The sequence below is a fragment of the Girardinichthys multiradiatus genome, chromosome 19, assembly GCF_021462225.1.
Source record: "Girardinichthys multiradiatus isolate DD_20200921_A chromosome 19, DD_fGirMul_XY1, whole genome shotgun sequence".
In the NCBI taxonomy this organism is placed as follows: Eukaryota; Metazoa; Chordata; class Actinopteri; order Cyprinodontiformes; family Goodeidae; genus Girardinichthys; species Girardinichthys multiradiatus.
Genome location: NC_061811.1, coordinates 38,590,735 through 38,617,756, shown reverse-complemented (window position 1 = coordinate 38,617,756; position 27,022 = coordinate 38,590,735). Strand labels below are relative to the sequence as shown.

The 27,022-nt window shown below is 43.9% G+C and overlaps 1 protein-coding gene and 1 non-coding gene across 3 annotated transcripts in view; both read right to left on the bottom strand.

The window, feature by feature from the left end:
- Nucleotides 1-997: 997 nt before the first annotated feature.
- arid4a (AT rich interactive domain 4A (RBP1-like)) overlaps nt 998-27,022 on the bottom strand; it is a 37,936-nt gene continuing 11,911 nt past the window's right edge. For both annotated transcript variants that reach the window (XM_047345156.1, XM_047345157.1), the window contains exons 6-25: nt 24,016-24,095; nt 23,837-23,934; nt 21,624-21,756; nt 19,522-19,601; nt 19,347-19,423; nt 19,057-19,232; nt 18,255-18,327; nt 17,706-17,800; nt 17,405-17,502; nt 16,596-16,830; nt 16,212-16,429; nt 14,960-15,121; nt 14,468-14,549; nt 6,643-6,868; nt 6,469-6,531; nt 4,875-6,392; nt 4,682-4,786; nt 3,138-3,293; nt 1,903-2,049; nt 998-1,635 (exon numbers count right to left, since the gene is read on the bottom strand). In XM_047345156.1, the coding sequence (XP_047201112.1) occupies nt 1,532-1,635; nt 1,903-2,049; nt 3,138-3,293; nt 4,682-4,786; nt 4,875-6,392; nt 6,469-6,531; nt 6,643-6,868; nt 14,468-14,549; nt 14,960-15,121; nt 16,212-16,429; nt 16,596-16,830; nt 17,405-17,502; nt 17,706-17,800; nt 18,255-18,327; nt 19,057-19,232; nt 19,347-19,423; nt 19,522-19,601; nt 21,624-21,756; nt 23,837-23,934; nt 24,016-24,095 (3,926 nt within the window). In that variant the 3' untranslated portion in view covers nt 998-1,531. The remainder of the gene's footprint in view (nt 1,636-1,902; nt 2,050-3,137; nt 3,294-4,681; nt 4,787-4,874; nt 6,393-6,468; nt 6,532-6,642; nt 6,869-14,467; nt 14,550-14,959; nt 15,122-16,211; nt 16,430-16,595; nt 16,831-17,404; nt 17,503-17,705; nt 17,801-18,254; nt 18,328-19,056; nt 19,233-19,346; nt 19,424-19,521; nt 19,602-21,623; nt 21,757-23,836; nt 23,935-24,015; nt 24,096-27,022) is intronic.
- LOC124856073 lies at nt 23,394-23,479 on the bottom strand. The gene has a single exon (XR_007035247.1). It is a non-coding gene; the product is annotated as a small nucleolar RNA SNORD53/SNORD92 (small nucleolar RNA).

Genomic DNA, 27,022 nt, shown 5'->3' with positions numbered 1-27,022 from the left:
TTTAATAAAAGTAGTTTTGAACTGAATCTTTATTCATTTCCTACAAACTAACTTTTTGCATCTTAATGTTCTTGCAGAGTTGTCATTTAAGGATGGATACAGTAGAATCATGGCTTCATTTGTGGGACATGGAATACATAATGCTGTGTAGTCCCACCTGCTTCATGAGTTTCAGAACTCAAGAAAATGAGAATGCAGCAGCACAACAGACCAGGTTAAAAACTTTATTAGAAATGAAGAGCACTGCTTGTTAAACACACACACACGCACATACACACACACACGCACATACACGCACACAGCATGGCTTTTGTGTGTTTCTGTATTTACATTTTCACTCTCAAATCTCCACCAGCAAAACAAGAACCAGACAAAAAAAAAAAAAAAAAACAACCAAGGAGTAAACAATACTACAGTACAAACAGTCTCTTAGAAAATATTAGAAATTATTCTTTTGGGGTGTGTAAAATGTAGTTCTCAAATACAGGTGTGGTTTACTCTTTTTTTGAACATTTTATGTACAGAACAAGCAAATGTTGAGGAGCTGATAGCAGCTGTCTGTCTGAACCCGATGCAGAACAGAACAGAACATGAGAGAGAAATGTGAGGAAGAGGATGTCAGTGCCAAGCTGCGAGTCCAGAAACGGGCTCAGAATGAGAAAGAAGTGAGTCGGCTTCTGTACTCTGGTTTTCATCTTTCAGAAGAACTCACAGTTAAAATGGTATGTTTTCACATGTGCTCACAGTGTGTTTATGGTCAGGACAAATTTACTTCATTGGTTGAACTGATACTGGGTCAGTTATGATATTTCATTTAAGAAATCATTAACATCGCATTAACGCAAAAAAGGTTTTGCAAAAGAAAAAAAATGATCTAGAAATTTCAACTCGAATTTTGACTTGGTGAGAAAATTTGTCCCAAAATTTATCTAAAGAGGGAAAAAAAAACTGAAATGGAAAAGATTCGGTCCACAAAGCCAATAAATACCAAAGAAGCTTCAGAATATTACATTTAATTTACATAAGAACAAAAAAGTTGACAAATAATCTCTCTCACCATTTTATTAAAATAAAAGCTTTGATTCCATATAAGATAAAACTGAAACTAGAAGCCCATCTACTCATACATTTTTTTAGTAAGAAGTTAACATTAAAAATGGCAGGCAGTCATAGTCAGCCTCTGGGCTTGTTTCTGTTTAGGCGAACCTACTGCTGACCCTGAAAGCAAAAACCACTCGTGAGATTATTCTGAAATACGGACAGAAGCATTGGCACCATGCAGGAAAAGGGAAGGGAGGGACTGGCTCTCATTTGTCTCCTCAAACTGAAAGTCAGTCTTCAGTTCAGCCCCTTGTGCAGTCCCTCCTCCACAGGTGAGAAGAAAGGCTGGGTTCCCCTTTGTAACTGCATCAGTCCCACATCACAGCTACACTCTGCAAGGAGCTCTGTCCACCTCTCTGCAGCGTCCTCAGAGCTCATTTAAGAGGGCAAAGTCTGGGGGTGAAGGGATGCAGTCCATGTGGGCGTGTCATCACCTGCACTCCACTGCCACGGTGTTCTGAGCCGGCGAGGCTGAGGATGGACTCATACCTGTGTCTGAGGAGCCTGAGGAGGTGGACGCTGTTGTGTTGGACACTGAGGACAAAGGACAGAGATGGATAGTTACCCAATCAGCACAAGTTAGTCTCACTTTGCTTGCATTTTATACAGTGTGAAGTAAAAATGCAGTCTTAGCACTGATTCATCAGAACAGAAACACCTGCATCAACAATAGATCATCTACTTCCTCATGTGCATCTCAGACAGCAGAAAGAAGCAGCAAAACCTCAGATTTTTCCATTCATTGTTGATATGACCGAGAGCTCCATCATAATATAGAACTGAAAACTCTGCTGCTCCCACCTTCTCTCTCCTTCTTTTTTAGTCTCTTCCGGCGTCTGTCGATGGAGGCCACCTCCGACTTGAGGCTCATGTAGTACTTCCTGATCTCCTGCAGCTTCTCCTGTAGGAAGGAGATCCTCTCTGTGCTCGACATGCTGTCCAGCTCGTCTGAGGAACAGGGACAGATTATTACAGAACACTTACCAGCTTGCTCCAGTCAAAGACAACAATGTGTGGGACTCTAAATATCTGTGAAGATTTTAAGTGGCCATATATAATAGACCCTTCCCCTTAATACACACTCAGGATGTATCATTTTAAAGCTTACAAAGAGAGGTGGGAACATTGTGATGAAGAAACAGAAGAATAAATAAAAGGAAAATGTGAGTTAATCAGAGACTGTCTCGTTGGGCCAATATTCTGCTAAAGTGTCACAGTTACATGATTTCCTGGTATCTGCCAGCCCTGCTATCTGGATACAAATATACAGTCGGAGGAGATACTTGTATATAATAAAAAGTTTCCATCGGGACTTATTTGTATTTATGTATCGGAGGAGGGAACAGCTGGACCTAAAACGTTCCACCCCCACTGCAAATGTGGTTTATTGTTAGATATCAAATAAGGACCATTTAAATATCTAAACAACTAATAAGTGGTTTTTCCAAATTCAACACAAAGAGAAAGCTTTAATGGCTGCTGGAGTCTCAACATTATTCAACCCTTTAATGACAAGCAGCTTTAGTAGAAGGCATCGATGATGGCCACTCTAATGTCCAACACTTTGTCTGAATCCAAGCCTTGGTGGACCTTTGATCTATGCTTGGGATCACGGTCCTTTTGGAAGGTCCAGTGATGGCCAAGCTTCAGCTTCCAGCAGGACCGAGCTTCAGCTATGTTTGCCATCCTTACCTGGTCGTCCCCATTGTCTGATATAAGTGAATGGTGGTGTTTTTTAGACATACCCATGCCCAAGCAAACCTGTGACGGCAGCTTTGCAGGAAGCTAGAGTTGCTAGAGAGCTACCTGGGCCCAGCTCTGTGCAGAATTCATTTACAGCCTGACTATAGTTGGGTCCTAAAGCTCATATAGCCAGCCTTCACTTCACACCTCAAAGCTGTGAAACAACCTGAATGGCTCAGGGGATCATTACTAATCTTTTTATTAATTTCTACAACAAACGTAGGAGGCCAGGTTGTTGTGGGACAGCAGCTGATGTGTCCAATCACAGCCAAGTGTAAAGTGTGTGTTTTTACCAAGCTGCAGGGTCCACTTGTAGGAACGCTGGGGTGATGGGAAGTTGTGTTTTTCTTTACTCTGTGTAGACGGAGATGACAGACCAGGACAACGAGATTTCTGGGATTTGGACAATGATGAGAGACGAGACTGGTCCTCACTGTCGCTGCTGTGTCCTGGCAAGATGACCAGGAGAAAAAAGGAATTAACGTCCAAAACAAGATGCAGAAAGAAGCAAACATGTATCAAGACATCAGATGAATGAACTGGCAGATTTTCTGCTTGACAAGCCTTGAATAGAGACCAGCCAGGTATGAACCTAAAACTGCTCTTTCCCCTGAGCACTGAACACACCATTCCTGGGTGTGGACACAGTAACTAAGAAAACTTGGTTATTGTTGCTAATTGGTGAGGTGTTCGAAGATGAAGTCAGAGGCAGCAGTGACTTACGAAGCGGTTTAGTGTGAAACTATTTTCTACGACGTTGAAAAATGTCTGTTGTCCTTTTAGGGTGTAAGAGATAAGAGGAAGGCTCAGTGTTGTACATCAATTGCTCTGGTTTATCCTTTTGACCGTTAATCCCTGCTGGTCATTGAGCATGGTGGATTTTGGAAATGTCGAGAGGATTTTGAAAATCTGAGTTACGGTAAGGATCTATATTAAGTAGAACAGAGGTGCCCGACTGGTTGATCACAACCGGTTGATCTTTGGATGACAGCAGGTTGATCAAGAGCGTGTCTACCTTAGATTGCATCACTGACAATTAATTTTGTGTGATCACAATATGGCCACATATTGCCATCTCCTGGTTCACTTATAACAAATTAGAAATAATCAGGCTAGATACGCTGTCCTCATTTTAGCGCAGAGGCAAACTAAAATGAAATTATTATACCAATAGCACAAAAAGGAAACCTGGAGAGAAACATCAAAATGGCACAAAACCTACGAGGGATTTTCCAGCCAGAAGTGAACTGTCCTCAACTAGCTGCACAGCAGTCTCTGTCTACAAGAATGAATACAAGGGTAAAAGAAGCCACTGTTGCATCATATCGAGCAAATCACGTATTAGCAAAATAGAACAAAAGCATTCAAAAATGGCGCGTTAGTTACGAAGCGTTTTTGTAGTCTGCCGACTCTTTTTTGGAGGATTTCAAAAATAAATCAGAAATATTAACAGCAACTAAGAACATCCAGTTGTCCAGAAACTATCATAAGGCAGCGTGAAGACATTACACAAAAAATGTAGGAACAGCAGAGCATCACCCCTGCAGCTCAGATTGGCCCGTCTTTGCAGTTTTAAAAAGACTCTGGTCACTGCTTTCACACACACAGTGTGATGCTGGCTCTGCTTCAGAAATTATTGACCACTCAGGGATGAAAGGCCAGAAAAGAAAATTTCAACACTGTTCTAATAAATTTCGTTTTTGCAATTTTTGAAAATAAATCGATATAGGCTAGGAAAGGTATTAGCAGGTCAAAAACCAGACCTTGGAAATTAGCCACAAACATCTGAGTAGTGTTTCTCTAGGAGCGAGAAATCCAAGCAATAACATCATGTTACCTGCTCCGTTCTTGTCGACCTTGGACGGGGTGTGTGTCCGTTTCTGGTTCCGTTTGTGTTTCTTGGCAGTTGGGCTGGAATTTATGTCATTCACCCTCTTCTGACCTGAGGAGTCAAAGGTCACAAATGTCACAACACAAATCAAAAGCAAAATCAGGCTGCACACTGTTTAGCTTTGCTGCTCTGTCCTTACCTCTTTCCTTGTTATCCTGCATAAAGAGGAGAGAGGATGAGGAGGAGGTGCTTCCCTCAAACCCAGGACTGGAGTCTCCCCCCTGATCCCCCCTAGCTGATCCTTGCTCTTCTTCAGCAGAGTCCTTGGGAGGGTGTAGCTCCTCAGGACAGCCAGTGGGAGTGGCAGTTATTAGGAAAGGCCTGACCTGAGGCTGGGGGAGATGGGAGCTGTGGGTCGAAGAAATGGAGGAGTGGACAACAAGAGGCAGAATGGGAGGAGCCTGTTTCTGTTCTCGCATCATGAGAAGGAGGTGCTCTGGTGAGGAAGTGGGCTTTTCCTTCTCATCAGGGTCATCCAGGTCAACCTCATGGCAGACAAGTGCTTCAGGGCCAATCTGTGGCTCCAGCTCTTCAGCTGGGGTGGGAACTTGGGCATCTGTAATAGGGAGAGCTGTTCCAGCATGCACCTCTGCATCCTCATGAAGTGCACATGTCAGCTTCTCCTCTGCCTCAACGTTCTGCTTCTCCTCTACAGGACAGAAGAGGTTCTCTGATTTCCCTCCTCCATCATTGCTCCGTTCTGACTGCTGTGATGAAGGGAGGGGCTTGTGCATGGCAGATGAGGCTTGAGATGAGGGGGGCTCTTCCTGCCTTGCGTCAATGCAGAACTTCTTCTCGGGTGTTTTCTGATCTGTTGCCTTGCGCTTCAGTGGTGTAGTGCTCCTCTCTTTAGGCAACATCTCCTCCTCCTCCTCTGTGGCAGAGTCTGTGTCTGAGTTAACAGAGGGGGACTTAGTAGGAAGGTGCTGGGAGGGGAGGCAGTGAAGGACCACCATGGGTTCTTCTTGTCTCTTGATGATGCTACGAGGAGGAGTTGATAGCAGTGTTGCCTGGGGGGGGCTGGGGGAAAGGTTTGGTGTGGGGCTAGGATTACAGTGAGGGATTAAGGGAGAAATCTCAGAGGCTGCCTCCCTGAGGATGGCCCTGCGACCTTTACCCCTGGGGGACTGAAGGGGAGTGGCACGGCTGTCACTCTCGGCTGTGCTAGGTGAGGAGGATGTTGGCGTCTGTCTCTCAGGCGGGGGAGATGTCCTGCCGACTGACGTGTCCAACAGCACTTCCTGTCCAGGTGACATTTTGTTCTCATCTTGGACAGGTAATGTCCTTGTCGCTGGACACATTTTATCCTCCTTCAGGTGAACTGGTGACACTGTGGGCTCCTCTGCAGGCTCCTCCTCCTCTTTCTTTTCCGATTGGTTCAGCACCTCATCTGATTTCTCTTGAGGAATGCTGGGACACAGAGGTGTGGTGACATCCGGCAGCGGAGCAGTAGCTCCTGAGGCCACCACGTTGTTGTCATCGGCAGGTTCAGCTACAGACATCTCCCTGGTCTCGTTGTTCTGCTCCTCAGGCTGTGGTGGCTCCTCATCTGGCTCGCAGGTCTGAGGTTTGGATCTCCCTCGCCATGACAACAGTTTGTCAGTTTTCTCAAGCCCATCGTCGGCCTCGCTGTCATCGGAGGAGTTTCCAGAATCCTCTGCAGGGAAGGACAGCAGTGATTTTAAAAGGGCTGCGTTATTTTACCCCAGGAAACAGAGTGGCGTCTTTCTTACCATTAGATGCCTGATCTGACTCATACATGCCAGAATTCCTCCTGGTTCTCCTACGAGGTGTATCTGCACAAAGAAAAACAAAACTGTCATTAGCCTTCTGTTGCAAGTTCTCAAGTTTACTATACTGATTAAAATTGTTTCCTTCCATAGGATGTCAGCACAATCCTCATCTACCATTTCCATTGGCAAGGTTGGGCGTGGCGTCTATCCGGGTGCTCTTGCCATTGGACTGTCCCTCACTGCTGGGGGTTTTGGAGACACTGCGTCCTGAAGAGCTAGTGGGCGTGGTCCGGAGTTGAGGACGTCCACGCTTTAAGCCGGTTGGCTTAAGAGGTGTTATGGATGCTGGCTTCTCTTCATCTTTTTCTCTCTCCTTCTCTGGTTCTTCCTTGTCTTTGTTCTGTCAGAAGGAAAACGGTCAAATAGAATTAATTCATCCATTCAGTTTCAGAATCAGCTTCTTTGACAAGTTCGTACATACAACAAACAAGGAATTTGACTCCGGTACACTTTGCTCTCTGGGTTTCTTTCTTTTTTTGTTTTTTGTGTTATAAGATATATTCTGCATATATCTTTATGTCCTTAAATACATATATACAATATACACATATACAAGGTGGAATTGTGACTTCAGTATGCTGTTGTTTTGTTCTCTATTAAATTTTCATCCGAGAAACAGCCTGGGGGAAGAAACTGTCTCTGTGGCGGCTGGTTTTAGTGAACAGTGCTCTGTAACGGCGGCCTGAAGGTAAAACTATGAACAGTTTATGTGCAGGGTGTGTGGGGTCTGCAGAGATTTTAGCAGCTCTTTTCTTGACCCTAGACCTGTATAAGTCCTGGATGGAGGGAAGGTCAGTCCTGATTATTCTCTCTGCATTCCTGATTATTCGTTGCAGTCTGGACCTGTCCTGTTTGGTGGATGAACCAAACCACACTGAGATGGATGAAGACAGAACAGACTGAATGATGGCAGTGTAGAAGATGACCAGCAGCTCCTGTGGAAGGTTGAACGTATTTTTTTTTTTACCGTGTCCTGTCCGGCAGAGTATCGCTCGAATTGTTGTCTGAGTGCCAAGAAATTGCCCAACAGATTTACTTTCACAAGCAGAGCATCACAGCTAATGCTTTAAAACTCTGCTTGATATTTATAAAATAAACTTTATTATAAACTTCTTTGGGATTATTTCAAATGCTACGGACACGGAGACTGAAATGAAAAGGAAAAAAGAAGCTTGAAAAAGAGAGAGATGGGGGAAAAGGGAAAAAAAGGAGGAAAGAGTGGAGGAGAGAAAGAAGGATGAAGAGAAGAAAAGATTACACCCTGCTTGCTTATCCACCTGCAGCTGTTTTTTTTTAACAAAATTGTACACGGTAATTATGAATGTAAAATGTACTTAGTGAGAGTTGCAGCCCAATATAGAACATCTGTGTATCTGTCAACACCTGAAGCTTAACACCTGTGAGTATGAGTGTGGACGCGCTTTTGTATACAAGGTTTCTCCACAAAAATATGCAATAGGGAGTTTGAGGACCCACAGGCCTGCCCAATGGTCTCTGGATGGACACTGAGGAGATCCGAGCCACAGATATCCAAAGGCCCCTCAAAGCACAGGAACCCCAGGAGAACCACAGCCGGGACTACCGCAACCCCCCAGAGAAGAGCAGTGGAGAGTCCCAGGGGAACCACCCAGCAGCGACAGTGCAGAAGCCCCAGGGAGCCGCAGTGACGAGCCCACAGGCCCCGCCAGCGGACGTCCACGCCCGAGCAGACCCCGGGACACACCACCCCCCCAACAGAGGCCCGACAGAAACCAGGGGGCAAGGCCCCGGCAAGCAGCCACCGGGAGTGAGCCAGCACACACCAAAGCACCCACCAAAGAAGGTTGAACTTCTTGAGTTGCCTCAGGAAGTACAGTCTCTGCTGGGCCTTCTTCCGAACTTGTCTATGTGTGAGGACCATCTCAGGTCCTCAGAGATGGTGGTTCCTAGGAACAAGAAGTGCTCCACAGGTGACAGTGTTGTTGAGGATGGTGTTCTCCGAAAGTCCACCACCATTTCCACAGTCTTGAGTGGGTTGAGTTCAAGGTAGTTCTGACTGCACCAGTGTACCAGCCAATCCACCTGCTGTCTGTATGCAGACTCATCACCATCCTGGATCAGTCCAATGACAGTGGTGTCATCTGCAAACTTAAGGAGTTTCACGGACGAGTCCGATGAGGTACAGTCATTTGTGTACAGAGAGAAGAGGAGTGGGGATAGAACACACCCCTGGGGGGCACCAGTACTTATTGATCTGGATCGGGAGAAGATGCTCCCCAGTCTCACCTGCTGCTGTCGGTCCTTCAGGAAGCTGTTGAACCACTGACAGGTGGAGGCTGGGACGTTGAACTGGGTGAGCTTCTGGTGGAGGATGTCTGGTATGATAGTGTTGAAGGCCGAGCTGAAGTCTACAAACAGGATCCTGGCGTACGTCCCTGGATGGTCGAGGTGTTGCAGGATGAAGTGTAGAACTAAGTTAACAGCATCATCTGCCGACCTGTTTGCTCGGTAAGCAAACTGCAGGGGGTCCGGCAGGGGGCCTGTGATGTCTTTCAAGTGCTTCAACACCAGCCGCTCAAAGGATTTCATGACCACAGACGTCAGGGCTACAGGCCTGTAGTCATTTAATCCTACGATGGTGGGTTTCTTGGGCACCGGGATGATGGTGGATCGTTTGAAGCAGGAAGGGACCTCACATTTCTCCAGTGACTTGTTGAAGATCCGGGTGAAGATCGGAGCGAGTTGATTTGCACAGGCTTTCAGGCATGATGGGGAGACGTTATCAGGTCCTCCAGCTTTCTTTGTTTTCATGCGCTGAAAGAGCCTATTTACATCTTCCTATGAGATCTTTAGTGCAGGCAGAGGATCTGAAGGTAGGGGGTTGGTTGTTTTACGGGTCAAATTTGTTCCTGAATGGGATGTGGAGGGGATGGTTTGAGGTGTGAATGGCTTCTTGTCATGTCTGCAGTAGAAGCCATTCAGACAGTTCGCCAGGCGGGGATTCTGTTCAGGATGGGTGGGGGCACTCCTATAGGCAGTCAGGTTTCTCAGACCAGTCCATACAGCCAAGGTATCACCAGTAGAAAGGCTGTTCTTTAGCTTCTCACTGTAGCTTCTCTTGGCTGCTTTGATCTCATCGTCTATACATCTTTTTAGGGTTGCTTTTAGGCTGGTGTCTACCTCCAGAGGTCATTGGACGAGAGGCGGGGTACGCCCTGGACTGATCGCAAGTCATTCACAAGGCAACTCAGAGAAACACAGGACATAGGTTGGGACTGTGGGAGGAAACTAATGTACAAAGAAGGAACCCACACATGCACAGGAAGAACACTACACACAGAAAGACAAAAATTTTAACCAAAGCCCAAAGGGTCATTGCTAAAGAAGCTGGTTGTTAACAGAGTGCTGTATCCAAGCATATGAATGAAAAGTGAAGTTGAAGGACAAGGTTTGGCAGAATGGTTCACTCTTCTGACAAACTTTATGAAGATGCGGATTTCATTTTCCAGTAGGACCTTCCCACACTGCCAAATGGTACCAAAAGCTCCTTTAATCACCAGGAAACTGATCTGACCTAAAGCCCACAGAGAACAACAAACAACAAAAATTAAAAGAGAGATGATTCCATAAATTATAAAAAGGGATGAAGAACGATATGCCCCTTTCCCATTAGTGTGTCAATAACTACTCTACTCAGGTCGGATCAACACGGTTTAGTTTGTTTTCCATTACTATTGAGTATCTCAATATGGACGGGATCATCAATGGCAAGGTGGGCCCACAGTCCAAAGAAGTAACTTGATGTGATTTGTTGTCAAACAACCAGACTGCTGTTCAGTCTGACTGCTGTCAGACTCAGAGTGAATGAAGAGAGCCAGAGAAAGCTGCAGGCACAGAGAGAGAGAAGCCATGGAGCTGAAAACTACATGATAGAGGATGTGTGAGGGCAAGCCAATGCTACCTGATGCTAGCTTGCTATAGTGGTCATATACACAATAGGCCCAGCATACAACAATCTAATGGTGGAAGATAATGGTTATTAAAATATGCTGGACTAGTGACACTGCCCCCTACCCAATCAGCGACCGTTGGTATTCTGGCATTGCATTATCACCTCGACTCGGCACAGGAACTGTAGATGTTAACAGTTCCACATGACTGTTACTAATAGGAAAGGCCTCAAAAGAGAGTAGAGCTGTGCCGTGCCGAACCGCGATAGAAATGCATGGAAACACTAGAGCTATAGATTTAAATCCAACTGAAATTACTGCAACCTAAATAGTAAAAGAGGAAATGTAAATTATAACAAAGTAAAAATATATTTAAAAAGCCAGCGTTGCCCCTTCCATTATCAGAATCAGAATCAGAAAAGCTTTATTGCCAAGTACGTTTTTGGACATACAAGGAATTTGTTTTGGCGTAGTCAGTGCAATACAATACAAATTAAAGAGTATAAACATATCTACAATATAATATAAATATATGTGCACAGTTTTAAGTGAATGAGAGTAAATATAGAGCAGTATAAGATGCAAGAGCAATACAACAGTGCAGGTGATCATTGTGCAAGTAAAGCAGGAGTCCATGCTGAGCGTTAATGTAACGCATAGAGGAGGAGGGGGGGTGTGCGTGTGTGAAAGGGAGAGTGTCAGGGTGGTTTCTGGGCTTTGTTAACAAGGCTGGTGGCAGATGGGAAAAAACTGTTCTTGTGGCGTGAGGTTTCGGTCCGGATGGACCGCAGCCTCCTGCCAGAGGGGAGAGTCTCAAAGAGTCTGTGACCGGGGTGGGAGGGATCAGCCAGAATCTTCCCTGCCTGCTTCAGGGTCCTGGAGGTGTACAGTTCCTGGAGCGACAGTAGACTGCAGCCAATCACCTTCTCAGCAGACCGAATGACACGCAGCCTGCCCTTATCCTTGGCTGTAGCAGCGGCGTACCAGATGGTGATGGAGGAGGTGAGGATGGACTCAATGATGGCTGTGTAGAAGTGCACCATCATAGTCTTTGGCAGGTGGAATTTCTTCAGCTGCCGCAGGAAGAACATCCTCTGCTGGGCTTTCTTGATGAGGGAGCTGATGTTTGGCTCCCACTTGAGATCCTGGGAGATGATGGTTCCCAGGAAGCGGAAAGATTCCACAGTGTCAATTGTGGAGTCACAGAGGGTGATGGGGGCAGGTGGGGCTGGGTTCTGCCTGAAGTCCACAACCATCTCTACTGTCTTTAGAGCGTTGAGCTCAAGGTTGTTCTGGCTGCACCAGTCCAACAGATGGTCCACCTCCCATCTGTACGCGGACTCGTCACCATCAGAAATGAGTCCGATCAGGGTGGTGTTGTCCGCAAACTTCAGAAGCTTGACAGACTGGTGACTGGAGGTGCAGCTGTTGGTGTACAGGGAGAAGAGCAGAGGAGAGAGAACACAGCCTTGGGGGGAACCGGTGCTGATGGTCAGGGAGTCAGAGACGTGCTTCCCCAGCCTCACGCGCTGCTTCCTGTCAGACAGGAAGTCAGTGATCCACCTGCAGGTGGAGTCGGGCACACTCAGCTGGGAGAGCTTCTCCTGTAGCAGAACTGGGACGATGGTGTTGAAGGCAGAGCTGAAATCCACAAACAGGATCCTGGCAAAGGTTCCTGTGGAGTCCAGGTGCCGGAGGATGAAGTGAAGGGCTAGGTTGACTGCATCATCTACAGACCTGTTGGCTCTGTAGGCAAACTGCAGGGGGTTCAGGAGGGGGTCGGTGATGTCTTTTAGGTGTGAGAGCACAAGGCGCTCAAAGGACTTCATCACCACAGAGGTCAGGGCGACGGGTCTGAAGTCATTAAGCCCTGTGGTCCTTGGCTTCTTGGGAACAGGGACGATGGTGGAGGACTTGAAGCAGGCTGGCACATGACATGTCTCCAGTGAGGTGTTAAAAATGTCTGTGAAGACTGGAGACAGCTGATCAGCGCAGTGCTTCAGGCTGGCTGGTGAGACAGAATCCGGACCAGCAGCTTTCCGGGGGTTCTGTCTCCTGAAGAGTTTGTTGACGTCCCTCTCCTGGATGGAAAGAGCCGTCCTCGGCGTGGGTAGGGGGCTGGTGGGGGGGAACTTCAGGGTGGGGGTTGGAGGTGCCAAGGCCCCTCTTGAGGTTGGGGAGGTGGATTGTGGCTGCAGCTGTTGGGGGGCGTTGTGGGGGATGGTTGCAGGACTGTCCCTTTGTCTTTCAAAGCGGCAGTAGAACTCGTTCAGGTCGTTGGCGAGGCGTCGGTCGTTGATGGAGTGGGGGGCTTTCGGCTTGTAGTTGGTGATTTGCTTGAGCCCTTTCCAGAGAGACGCAGAGTCGTTGGCTGAGAACTGGTTTTGGAGCTTCTCAGAGTACAGTCGTTTGGCCTCTTTCACTGCCTTGCCAAACTTGTACTTAGCCTCTCTGTATATGTCTTTGTCCCCACTCCTGAAGGCCTTTTCCTTATCCAGTCTTAACCTTCTGAGTTTAGCTGTGAACCAGGGTTTGTCATTGTCGTAACTCACCCTGGTGCATGATGGTACACAGCTGTCCTCACAGAAGCTGATGTAGGAAGTCACAGCCTCTGTGTACTCGTCCAGACTGTTGGTAGTAGTCCTGAACACATCCCAGTCTGTACAGCCTAAACACGCCTGGAGATTCTCCACAGCCTCACTGCTCCACTTCCTTGTCGTCCTCACAACAGGTTTGCAGAGCTTTAGTTTCTGCCTGTATGCAGGAATCAGGTGGACCATGATGTGGTCGGATTGGCCCAGTGCAGCACGTGGGACGGCGTGATAAGCGTCTCTGATGGTGGTGTAACAGTGATCCAGAATGTTGTCCTCTCTGGTCGGACATTTAATAAACTGTCTGTATTTGGGGAGTTCGTGGGTGAGATTACCTTTGTTAAAGTCGCCAGCGACGATTACTAAGGAGTCCGGGTTGGTCCGCTCCACACTCAGTATCTGGTCGCCGAGCATGCGCTGTGCGACCTGCACGTTAGCTTGCGGCGGGATGTAAACACCGACCAGGATGAACGAAGCGAACTCACGGGGGGAATAGAAAGGCTTACAGTTTATGATGAAGGCTTCCAGGTCTGGAGAACAGTGCTGCTGAATCACTGTCACGTCGTTGCACCAACCACTGTTGAGGTAAAAACAGATTCCTCCACCTTTCGCTTTGCCGGAGAGTTCCGTGTCTCTGTCCGCTCTGTAGAGCTGGAATCCTGCCAGCTGCAGCGCAGAGTCCGGTATTAATCCACACAGCCACGTCTCCGTGAAGCACAAAACTGACGATGAATAAAAGTCCCTGTTTTTCCCCAACAGCAGTTGTAGTTCCTCAATTTTGTTGGGAAGTGAGCGCACGTTAGAGAGAAATATTCCAGGTAACGGTGTTCGTAGTCCACGCTGGCGAAGACGTACCAGCACCCCAGCCGGTTTCCCTCTCTTCCGGCGTTTCACTGCGTGAACAAAGGTGAGCGGAACCTTTGACCAGAATGTCCAAAAATTCCAGAGCAGTAGGCAGAAAAGTGGGAAATAACTCCTCTGGTGTAGTAGCCCTGATGTTCATGAGTTCTTCTCTGGTGAGAGAGCTCCAGGTACCATCACAGAAGACCGTTTTAAAGCAAAAAACAAAACAAAACAATGCGCACCAACACGCCGAGGCGACCATCTGCGGCGCCATCCATTACCCAAGGAGGGTGCCTGAAAATACCCAACACATAACCCCTCACTGATGTCACTAATGAAACATGTTTGTTTACCTCTCAGTGGCAAATGCTGTAAAGCCATCAGTAATCAGGTTCACTGATGCTGAGGATTTTATAAATCACTATGTCCACATCCTGTTTAACCTAAAATATGATCAGTTCTTTCATCTCTGGTTTATGCTCACTCTGAGCACAATCAAATAGGAAAAGATCTATGTTGATAAGATTAAAATATTAGCACAATTGATGCCAAGCCTGTTTTCCCTTGACGGCTTACCTTTACTTTTTTCCTCTGTCTCTTCTTCGTTCCTTTCTCTGCAGGCCAAATGATACGGTCAGCCTTCACCCATTCATCGTACCTGTGGATCCGACACATAGTCAGTCCCAAACTTACACAACTCTGTCATTTTTAGCTGTTTTGTGGCTACTGGTACCAATTAATGCACACTGCTCAAACAAATGGCTGCATTTCCACTCCAGTATGCAGTCAAGTTCTCCAGAGTCCTGCTAATGACCTTGTTATTTGATTCAGGTGTGTTGAAGCAGAGGAACATCTAAAAGTTGCAGGACACCGGCCCTCAAGGACTGGAGTTTGACACCTATGCTCTACAGTATACAGCGATAGGCTTCATCTAGAATGAAGCAAATATTCATTCTGGCAGTAACCAGATCTTAAGAACAGCACATTAACATGCAGGTGGTTTAAAAAAAAGTTGCACTACATTTTTAAATGAACACTTTGCTAAAAGCCTGAACTAATCCCACTGACCTAACGTTCCAGCCATAGTAATGAACCAAGTAGAACTGTTCTCCGTTGTCCACGTCTGTCTTCTTGATGTGTGCCTCATAGATTTTCTGGGTTTTTCCTCTGCCGTACTTCACCCTGACCTTTGTTCCTGCCAGATAGTCTCCATCCTCTTCATCTTCACTTCTAAACAAACAAGAAAGAAAAAGGCCAACTATTTGTAGTTGTATCCTGGGCCTTACATTCAGCTTCGTTATTTTATTTCTATTCATATACACAGTTGCATGTTTAATCATGCTAAACTAGTGATCACTAGTTAGCTGCTCATTGTGAGCACACTTAACTACAAACCTGTGCATAAATATTTGCTGGTGTCTGTTTTAGAAATAGAAATTACAATGGCATTCTTTAATAGGTTCCTGATCTGAAAAAAAATTGCTACTTACAAAAGATTTACCAGATAGGAGACGTTACTGCCATCTATGACAGAGGCACACGTCTCTGTCACCAGAACAGTTCTGTCAGAGATGAGCTCCTCTTTGAGCTGCCTCTCACTAAAATGGGTCAGACATCACTCCTTAACATATTGGAGGAGTGTGCATCAAAATACACAAAGGGCTACAACAGCACCAAGCTCAAGGTGGATTAAACTGAGATGTGGTCATATTGTCCTGAACATATTGCTATTCACTCTCAGACTGCAGGTTTACTGGTGGTTCCTAGAGTCTCTAGAAGTAGAATGGGAGGCAGATCCTTTAGTTATCAGGCTCCTCTCCTGTGGAACCAGTTCCCAGTTTTAGTCCGTGAGGCAGACACCCTGTCTACTTTTAAGGCTAGGCTTAAAACTTTCCTTTTTGATAAAGCTTATAGTTAGAGTGGGTTAGGTTATCATGAGCTATCTCTGTAGTTATGCTGCTATAGGCTTAGGCTGCTGGAGGACATAAGGGTATCCCTCACTCAACTACACCCTAATCATACATTATCTGCTGTTATTTTAGCTTTTACCTTTATGTTCCCTCTCTGTTTTATGTAATTAGCTTGTTTTAACCAATTGGCATTGGAAACTGATCTTGATCTTATTGTATATTAACTAAAAATGAACTGGAAATGTATGAATCTAGATTTTAATCTTTTTATATAACTGCTTGAGTTGATTATATAATTCTGGGTATAAAAGTAAAGTCACTTGAGATTACATTTGTTGTGAATAAGAGCTAAGTTTCAACTGAACATTGCCATGTATAAAATTACTAAAAATAATTAAAAACAACTTTACCCATGTCCTCTTCTCGTCTCCTCCTCGCCTTCTTCCTCTTCTTCCTCCTCATCGTCCTCTTGCTCCTCATCGGATCCTTTCTCTGATTCATCCAGTCTTCTGTTGCTGCGTCTCCTCACCTCTCTTTGTTGCTCCTCACCGTTATCTGCTCCTTCCCGTCCAGTATTTTCTGGCTTGACGGGCAGTTTTCCCCGATTCCCCACACCCCTCCTCCTCCCCTACAGTCAGACAGATCAGACCTGTTTTCAGTTTCAAATGATACTTCAGAAAAGATTTATTTTCAAACATCAAGCTGGTTTATTCCTCCAAACTATAATCCTGAGCTGAAAAAATGAAATGACTATAATGAACCTGATCCTCCATGTGATAAACAAGAATTCTCACCCTTGGTGATGACTGCCCCTCCTTCACCACCTCCTCGCTCTCACTCTCTGATTCTGCCTCCTCCCTCTTGTCATCAGTAAGCTCTGCCTTCGCCGGCGTTGCGAAGGACTCCTTAGACTCAGCTTTACCTTTCTTGTGATTAATCTGCATGGCGTTGGGATGGGGGTTGTTGTGGTGGATGGTTCTAAAGGTTATACCAGTGGAGCAGCAGTACTCCTCAAACCCAGACAGATACCTGACAGCACAGATCATTGTAAATGATTCCACTGAGGCTGTAATGTGGCATTCTCTTCATGACACAAACTAACCCGTGACAATAAAACAAATACAACAAACAGTTCAGACAGTTTAAAAAAATATCATTATGTGTACTAAAATCATTTTTTAAACCTTAAAAAGACAGCCCAATTTGCTATTGATCTATAAAAAACAAAAAAGTCATTTGTCATTGCTGTTCCTTAGAGAGTAATCAGAATTGGCTTAAGCAGCATCAGCAGGTCAGAGCTTTACAAAAGTGGTGATCAGAAATATCTGGTCAGCACATTTCTGTTTGTTTGCCATTCAGCTGTTACTACTAGCCATAATTAGCCATCACAACACTATCAGTAGGGGTAATGTTTGGCAAGGATGCCGAGCCTGAATGGTTCAAAAGGATGATTTCATTTACTTGTTGCACTGAGTTTTCTCACTGTGGTCACAACATCCCAGCAGATCTTATAAGAACCGAATCACATGACGACAGACGACACCACAGACGTGGAGCTAAACAGGTAGATGTATTTTATCAGCCTGACCATGGTGGTTCTTACTTTTTGTAGGCCGTCTTGACATTATATGAAGCGGCCGAGTTAAGTACTGGGATCCCCAGATCCATGTAGACCTGCTTCCACACTGTGCCAGACTCAATCTGAAACAGCCAGAAAACCAAAGCATCAGTGAACTGCCATAGGGCGTCTTTATCCAGAGGCTTTTCCACGTCTGTTGGGTTCAGTCAGACAGCCAAGAGGATCATCAGGACCTCAGTCCACCATGCGAAACCGTTCTTGTTATATCATCACTCACATGACCCAGTTCTCTAAACAGTCTGATGGTCTACATTGACTTTCTCACCTTGCGGCAGCCTCCCAAGTGGTAGACCAGCCTGAAAAGCTTAAAGAGGTTCAGGTCTTTATACCCCAACACTGGGGGCTTGTTGATGGGAGTGCCTGAGAGAGAGAGAGAAACACATCAACATTACTCCTTCAATTTACCAGGAAGCATTCTTGTTGCAGCATGTTCTACTGCACAAACGCAACAAACTGCTGCCAGTCAGGCAAAGCTAACAAAAACATCTCTTATTGTGTCAATAAAATACAGATTACCCATCTCTGATTTTAGGCTCCAGGTTTTAATAGTTGAATTTGAGACGTACATAAATGTCTCATCTAATATAATTAAAATAATTTTTCTTTGTTTCAATCAAAACATATTTATCACAATGACACTAATAACTCAGTCCTTTCTCAATAAAATTAAGACCTAATTTCCATTAAAATGCTGATGGAGAGAAACCATCGACGGATAACATCATTACTGTTTTCTCAATGTTTTTAGGAGGTTTAGAGCTTTTCTTAAATGAAACCATATTAGTTCAATTTTTCAGGTTCTCATCAGTCTTACCTCTGTCTTCCATGAATTTGTAGAGCTGCTGGAGAAAGTTCTCTTTCTCCTCAGGGTCTGCCTCCTCCTCTGGCTAAACAGACAGAGAGGGTCAGAAAGAGGTCAAGTAATTAGTCGGACTTTTACCTTTGGGTGAACCAGCACAACCTGGGGGTATGACTATTGTCAATAACTGAACTACATAAAGCTAGTAGTTGCTTGTACCATATACAGCCTGGAAAATATGCATGGGAGATGACAATGCTTATCTCACTTAATTTATTTACAACAGATTTATTAATCTAAAATTCACACTAGATATCCGTAAAAACCAGAGTAATCTAAAACAAAAACAAATCAATATAATTAAATCCAGAAATGAACTTCTATCTAATAAAGTAGAATAATACAATGGATAAGTATTTAAAATAAGAAGGAATGCCACAACAATCCATAGAAAGTCAAGATACTAACAAATGATCAGTTTTTGGAAAGCAATCCTGCTCACTATTAGTGCTAATAACTATTAGCTGCTTTAGTCCTTGATGATGGCCTAGCTCTCAATTCCAAGGAGTTATAAGTAGCATCTCATGGTGGATAAAAAGCCAAGCGCCCTCTTAAGACCATTACAACCTCATTCTAATATATACTGATGACATTTGCTCCAGATGTATTTCCTGGCAATGACCCAGTAGAATATATTAAGTAAGAAAACATTGACATGTTCTAAGCTGACTTACTGTCCCCTCTATAGGACAGTAGGAGAATGACACATTCAATTTACTTGTGTGTGTGTCTCCTGTGAAACATGTTAAAAACATACCTCCTCTTTTATGTGCTTCTTTCTCTTTTCTTCTTCATTGTCTTCCTCCTCTGCCTCACTTTCCTTGTCATCTTTGTCATCGTCACTAGAGGATGAGTCTAGAATCTGACTCATGTCCATCTTCCACACTTCTGGAACCTCTCTGCTCCTCAGAAACATCTGGGCTCCTTCAAACCCTGCAAGGTATGGAGGAGATAAAGCAACACATGAGGCAGATATGGTACAAGAAAGGAGAGTGGGTTGAAATGAGCAGGCATGAATGGGGAAGAGGAGAAGGAAGAGCATCTCACCTTTCCTGTTCGAAAAATCAGACCTGGCAATGCTGATGGAGGTGACCAGGTGCGCATGTCTCCTCCCCACTGTGTAACTACGGGATTAAGACAGAAGGTAAGTCATTAACAAACTCACCAAATTAGCAAATTTCTCCATACATGGGAAAAAAGAAAAGAAGAAACGTAAACTCACAATTTGCCATCACAGAAGGACCTGACCAGACACTGATCCTTCTTCACCACCAGCTCATCATTGCAACTGGGAGACACCACCTGCAGAAGCAACACTGTCTGCTTAGTTGCGTCCAATCAGCTGCAGTTACACATGTAACAGGAATCAGAAATATAACAAAAACAAAGCAACGTTTTACATAAAAACTGAAAAAAGCTGATGAGTAAGCATCTATCATTTAGGAGAGTTGATGTTAGGGCTGCTCGATATATTGCTAATTTATCACTGCCAATAATATGCATATCACAAAGAACTACAGGTGTTGGACAATGAAACAGAAACACCTGGTTTTAGACCACAATAATTTATTAGTATGGTGTAGGGCCTCCTTTTGCGGCCAATACAGCGTCAATTCGTCTTGGGAATGATATATACAAGTCCTGCACAGTGGTCAGAGGGATTTTAAGCCATTCTTCTTGCAGGATAGTGGTCAGGTCACTACGTGATACTGGTGGAGGAAAACGTTTCCTGACTCGCTCCTCCAAAACATCCCAAAGTGGCTCAATAATATTTAGATCTGGTGACTGTGCAGGCCATGGGAGATGTTCAACTTCACTTTCATGTTCATCAAATCAATCTTTCACCAGTCTTGCTGTGTATATTGGTGCATTGTCATCCTGATACACGGCACCGCCTTCAGGATACAATGTTTGAACCATTGGATGCACATGGTCCTCAAGAATGGTTCAGTAGTCCTTGGCAGTGACACACCCATCTAGCACAAGTATTGGGCCAAGGGAATGCCATGATATGGCAGCCCAAACCATCACTGATCCACCCCCATGCTTCACTCTGGGCATGCAACAGTCTGGGTGGTACGCTTCTTTGGGGCTTCTCCACACCGTAACTCTCCCAGATGTGGGGAAAACAGTAAAGGTGGACTCATCAGAGAACAATACATGTTTCACATTGTCCACAGCCCAAGATTTGCGCTCCTTGCACCATTGAAACCGACGTTTGGCATTGGCATGAGTGACCAAAGGTTTGGCTATAGCAGCCCGGCCGTGTATATTGACCCTGTGGAGCTCCCGACGGACAGTTCTGGTGGAAACAGGAGAGTTGAGGTGCACATTTAATTCTGCCTTGATTTAGGCAGCCGTGGTTTTATGTTTTTTGGATACAATCTGGGTTAGCACCCGAACATCCCTTTTAGACAGCTTCCTCTTGCGTCCACAGTTAATCCTGTTGGATGTGGTTCGTCCTTCTTGGTGGTATGCTGACATTACCCTGGATACCGTGGCTCTTGATACATCACAAAGACTTGCTGTCTTGGTCACAGATGCGCCAGCAAGACGTGCACCAACAATTTGTCCTCTTTTGAACTCTGGTATGTCACCCATAATGTTGTGTGCATTTCTATATTTTGAGCAAAACTGTGCTCTTACCCTGCTAATTGAACCTTCACACTCTGCTCTTACTGGTGCAATGTGTAATCAATGAAGACTGGATACCAGGCTGGTCCAATTTAGCCATGAAACCTCCCACACTAAAATGACAAGTGTTTCACTTTCATTGTCCAACCCCTGTACCTGCACTGCAATAAATGTAAATGAACTGCGTAAGAAGACTATTCTGGTACTCTATGCCTGGACAATATTGATGCAGCATAAGATTTAGAAGGTAAAGAATTGGTAAAGCCATTTAAAAACTAACTGAGTTGTTTTATCATCAATGCAGCAAAACTCAACAAAGTTTTTCAATAAAACTTTGAGATGAAAATATTTTATTTTCTAGTAGCTGGTTAGACTGCTCTTTATCTGAGGTCTACATTTCCTATAACACCAAAGCAGAAAAACTTTAACACTTTTTAATTATTTTTTGCAAGATATATCGATAATGCAACATTGGCCATTATTATTATTACATACTGCATAGTTCCCTAATATTGTGCAGCCCTCGTGGATGCTGCCATCAATGATTGTCAGCAAGTAAAGCTGCTATTTCTGGTCGCTGGTTGTGGGCACCAGCAACCTCCTATAGAAGTCTTTATAGTAGCACTCAGAATTACTGAACACACCGTTACACAGAAGATAGCAGACAGCCTTTTAGCTTCTAATGTTTACCAGAGCCATGAACCAATCAGCAGAGTCCTCCACATTCTCTATGCTGCAGGTCTGCCCCAGCAGCTCATCACTCAGCCTCTTCTTGTCGTCTTCCTCTTCTTCACTGGATGAAGTATCATTCTCCTCATCAGCTCTGAAATACAGTTGAGAAAGTGGAACCTCAGTTTACAGCAAAGAGGAACTGAAGCACAATCTAATGTGGGAAAGTCCAGCGCTCAGCTAGACCAGCAAGCATAGCTTCTGATGAGTGATAAATGTGAACAGTTGGATGAATATTTCCAACAGTGGAAATAAAGGTCACAAAACAATAATGGTAACGTTGACTCTGGAGTGAAGCTGATAATGTTAAATTTGAACATAACTAACATGATATATAATTGTTTTAAGATGGATAAAACAGTTTGAGACAGTGTTTGTTTTACATGTCTTAAGAAGGCAACATGTTTCTTAAATCAGTCAATGTTGCTTGACACTAACAGGCAATACTGTGCAAACTCATTAAAATATAAATGACCAATGCTATTTCCCACAATTACAGCAATATATATATTTTTTCCTTTAAAAAGACAGGATTTTATGTGGGGAAATCTTGATAAAAATCAAGATCTGGAATTTTTATATATTTTTGTCATATTGGCCCCCCTTATTTTAATTGCGCTTTCTTGACATAGACTTCTGTGTTTACCAGCCTTTGGAGCAGAGCACAGACACAGCAGCTGTGGCGAATTCAGTCCGTTTCCCTGCTTCAAACTTACAATCAGCCTATAATTTACAATACTGGAGGGGGCAACAAGCTTCCATACAAGGACAGAAACCACGATGGTTGATTTCTCCTCTCCTCTCCGCGGTTATGTAGGAAACAAATTTTAAAGCATCAACTTGACTGTTAGAAGAAACTACCAGGGGAACAACATGTCTCCGTATTTTCCCCTCCCTGCTGCTCATGTGTGCGTCTGCATGGTGCAGCCTTGCATCAAGACTTAAATAGGCGCATTCCTCCCCCATAGGTCGGAAACAATATATTTCCTCTTCCGCCACAGTAAATTGGCAATGTGTGAAAATCTACTGACGCTTAATTTAGAATTATTAGGTAGTCCAGGGTGTACCCTCCCTCTCATCCAATGACTGCTTTTTGTTCTTTTAAGTTTTAAAGTTAAAATATGATAAAATTTTGGTACTTTACTGAAGGTTATCATACAGTGAGATTTTATTCTGACCCAAGCCACATTGTCACTGCTGACTGCTGTAGCCCGAAACAGCTACCAATATATACATAACACTGGTGGGCTGCTAAACAACACACATAATATTGTTTCAAATAAATCTATATTATATACATTTTGTTTGTTATTATTCATCTTTACTGTTCAGTGTTTTTAGTTTTATTTGATATATAAACACACAAGTACATGTCAATAAATTACTGGAAGAAGACCATGTAAATTGAGTCCATTTATCATTTATACATTTCTATAAATAATTTGGTTTAGTCTGTAAAGTGTCTTGAGACTACATGTGTTGTTAATTGGTGCTATATAAATAAACTGAACTGAATGACTGATGGACTGCAGACAACCTGTAGCTGAATTTTAATTTGACCTCTTTTATAGTTCACTGCTGTGAGAAGACTTATGTCCAGAATTGTTGCGACACAAATAAACTGAGCTAAACTATATACCTGATGGTTTGTCTTATGCTTCATTTAGTTATCTGTAGCAGGTTCTCAGGGAGGCCATAATAACCAGGGTCATCACTGTAACTGGCAGTGGATTGGTCAGACAGCCAAGAGAAATTGTGACATCACATGATGTCATCAGCACATAAAGCGAAACCATTTCTCAGCATCATCACTCCTCCTCCATATCCAGTCACAGTGTGAGCAGTTATTCTGTCAATGATTAAAAGAAACCCCCACACCCTCCATCACAGCTGTATCTGGTCCAGTTTCTTTTATTCACTCTGACACAAACTACAAGAATTAAACCACTGATCATCATTCTTTGTGGTATTTTTGGTTTTGTAAAGTTAAATGTCAAAAATATACATCAAACAAACAGTTAAGAGCTCTTTTCACTGACCTTTCCAACTTGGAACATTAGCTACATAGGTGTGAGGTGTTTCATTCATATCTATATCTTGCTGTGGCTGTTGACACCTTTCTTGTTTGCATCCCTGTTCAAATTGTTTAAAGCAAACTAAAACCAAAAACTCACACAGCCTGGGATGAGCGTCTTCCACCTCGGTTTGATTTTTTCCCGATGACTGGGGTGCCAAAATGCTCTGGGTTTGTCAGTGGCAGCTGGTCCAGCGTCTGTGTGTAAGAGTTTTATAACATTTCAAAAATAATTCAGACTTTTGCTAGAAGGTTACTGTCATCTGTCACAAACCTCACCTCACTCTCAGCAAAATGTCTCTCTCCCTTCAGACACAGGGATGTTCGACGAAGAGTTTTCTCATCACCATCATCAAAAACTAAAACGCACAGAGCAGTCAACACATTAGGGGTGGAACCTCTCAGAGGCCATCTTATGATGACAGCACCCAAGATCAGATCTACAGTAATGGCCAGTACCAGGAATCTGCAGTCTTTGACCCACAAGTTTTTATTTTAAATACAAGCCAAAACGTGTCAGCATTTTCAAGTGAGAAAAGGTTTGATGTTGGAGGTGATTAGGATGTACAGTTATTAGAAAAACTAAGTACACCCTAATTCAGTTCTAGGGTTTTACGTATCAGGACATACCAGAATATATCCAGTCTTTACCAGGATCCTACATCATGTAAATCTAGCCTGAAAAGCTGTGGTCCACTCCTGTTGTTTCCATACAATTTGAAGAATTAGAGCAGCAGCAAGGCAGTGCTAATTAAAAGACAGGATTAAGTGATCATTGCGAGCGGCGCTATAAAAACAGGGCTTTGAGCAGTTTGCTGAAAAGCCCTGTCACAGGGAGCCTACCGGTGTGTGTCAATTCAATTCCAATGAGGAATCAGATCAACAATGACCTTAAAGACGCTGCTTTTGCTGCCCATCTATCTGAATGGGGTCAAGATAAGGCCTGCAAACAATCTGCAGACCATCATTCTACAGAAACAACAATTATTAACAGAGGGAAAACATTTAGGATAGCTGCTAGTGGGCAAGGCTCAGAGAAATGACAAAGAACACCAAAGCACCATCTCAGACTACATGCATAGGTTAGCATGTTGAGTGTTAAAATTCTTTGCAGGACAATCTGAACCAGGGTTAGAAAGGTTGAAGGAGAAAGTCTAATGTCTCTAAACAAAGAATATGGCACTATGACATAGGTTTGCGAAGCTGCGTCTGAACGAACCTCTACACTTCCATAAAAATGTCCTTTGGATAGATGCAACCAAAGTAGAGATGTTTGGCCATGATGCACCTGGCAGTGTTCGTCAAAACCAAAGAGCACTTCAGTGCAAACAACTCATGCCAACTGCCAAGCATTGCGGTAGAGAGGTGCCGTCTGTGGCTTGTTATGCAGCCACAGGACCTGGGCTCGTAGCTGCCACTGAGTCAGCCATCAACATATCTGTATACCGCAGTATTCTGGAGTCAAACGTGAAGTGTTCTGCCAGACTGCAGTAGTTTGAGCAAAGTTGGGTCAAAAACAAAACAAAGATCCTTAAAGCAGCAACAAAATGGGTGAAAAACAAAATCAAAATGTTGAAACTGTCCAGTCAAAGTCCAGACCACAACTTTATGTGTGAGGGTAAGCTAACGCTACCTAACGCTAGCTTGCTATAGTAATCTTTTACACATTAAGCCCACCGTACATCTATTTAATGGTTGAAGATGATGGTTATTAAAACAACAAATATTCTACCCAATCAGTGACCAACAGTCTTCTGATGTCACGTTTTCAGCACAGGTCGGCTTGCTTGGATCAGCAGGCCAGCAGGTACTAAAAACAGTATTGGTTCCATGTAACTGTTACTGATGGAAAAGCTTAAAAAGTGAGAGATGCACCGAACAGCGCCGAGTAGGGACTAGTGGAAAAGGGCATAATTTATTTCCCCCAAATCTGCTCTGAAGTACACTCAACCGTGTGACATCATTTTCTTCATTTGTACCCAACCACCAGTCTCCACCCACTAGGGTCAACTAGGCGTCTCTGCAGACACCCACATGCAGCCCAGATTGTTTTGTCCATGTAGGACGTGCATGCCGACAGGGACCATAATGGTCTAAGTCAGAGGGTGGCACTTGCACCCAGGAGATGAAGAAAACAACATAAGATCATAAAGAGAAAAAGAAACAATGAAACTTGTTTGAAGAAATTCTGTGAGGAGAAAAATGCTGTTTTCTCACTGTGGATAATTTATCTCTAAGGAAAAACAAGGATATAAATACTGCATCGATGTTCAGGTGAGAAGCAATTCATTTCTTTATTATTCTTTCTTTCAGTTCTATTCTTCCATCTCTGAATGGACAGTGTATAAACTTGTGCATTATTACCCCCTCAGAGGCCACAGTGAGAACTGTAGAAGGCAGTTGTTTTAGGTTAACTATAAGTACTATAAACAGGGGCACACGTTTGTCTGGCAAGACCAAGCGGACGGTACATCAAGCTCTTAACAGAGCTGTACAGAAAAAAACGTATCTGCAAACCTCACAGAACTGAAGCAGCATTGGAAAGGAGAGCGAGCCAGAATTCCTGGACAACCATGTGAGAGATTCACAGTCAGACTGAAAGCAACTACTGAGAGCAACTGCTGCTAAAGGTGGTTCTACAAGCTCTTGAATTATGGAGTGTACTTTGTTTTTACACACATAGCTTATTCACTTTGGCTTTGTCTGTGTTTAATAAGCAGTACATTTGTGGAATCAGTTGTGTTTTTGTACATTTCAGGATAGACTTGCATTTCTTTAGCAACTAGTAAAAGCCTGTATTCACAAAGAATCCTAAGACTAAAAGTAGCTCTTCATGATGTCATTCTAAGAAAAATCTTTGAATTTCCCCTTGGTAAGATAACAGTTAACAGACAACATAGTGCTTTTTAAGCTTTAAGAGAGCTCCTAACCTGAGGAATTGTTAATGGGGATCCATCATGCAAAATTCACTTTTTGATCATTTTTATTCTATTTGGGTCTCTAATGCTTCTACAAATCGTCCAAACACAAAAAAACCAATCAGCCATTATTTGGCTATCAATGAATGTTTTATTTTTTCTAGAAAACGCACGCTTTCGAAAGCTGTGTAATTGTGGCGTCACAATTACACAGTCACCTAGCAACGTTACCTGAGTCCCGCCTCTGACTAGCAACTGAAGCGGAGCTCCACCCACTTGATTCTCAGTAAAGGATCACGTCTCGCCAGCTGGTTTTACCTTAGACCCGCTTTACAATGGCTGCCCTCAAAGGCAGATGTTCTGTTGGC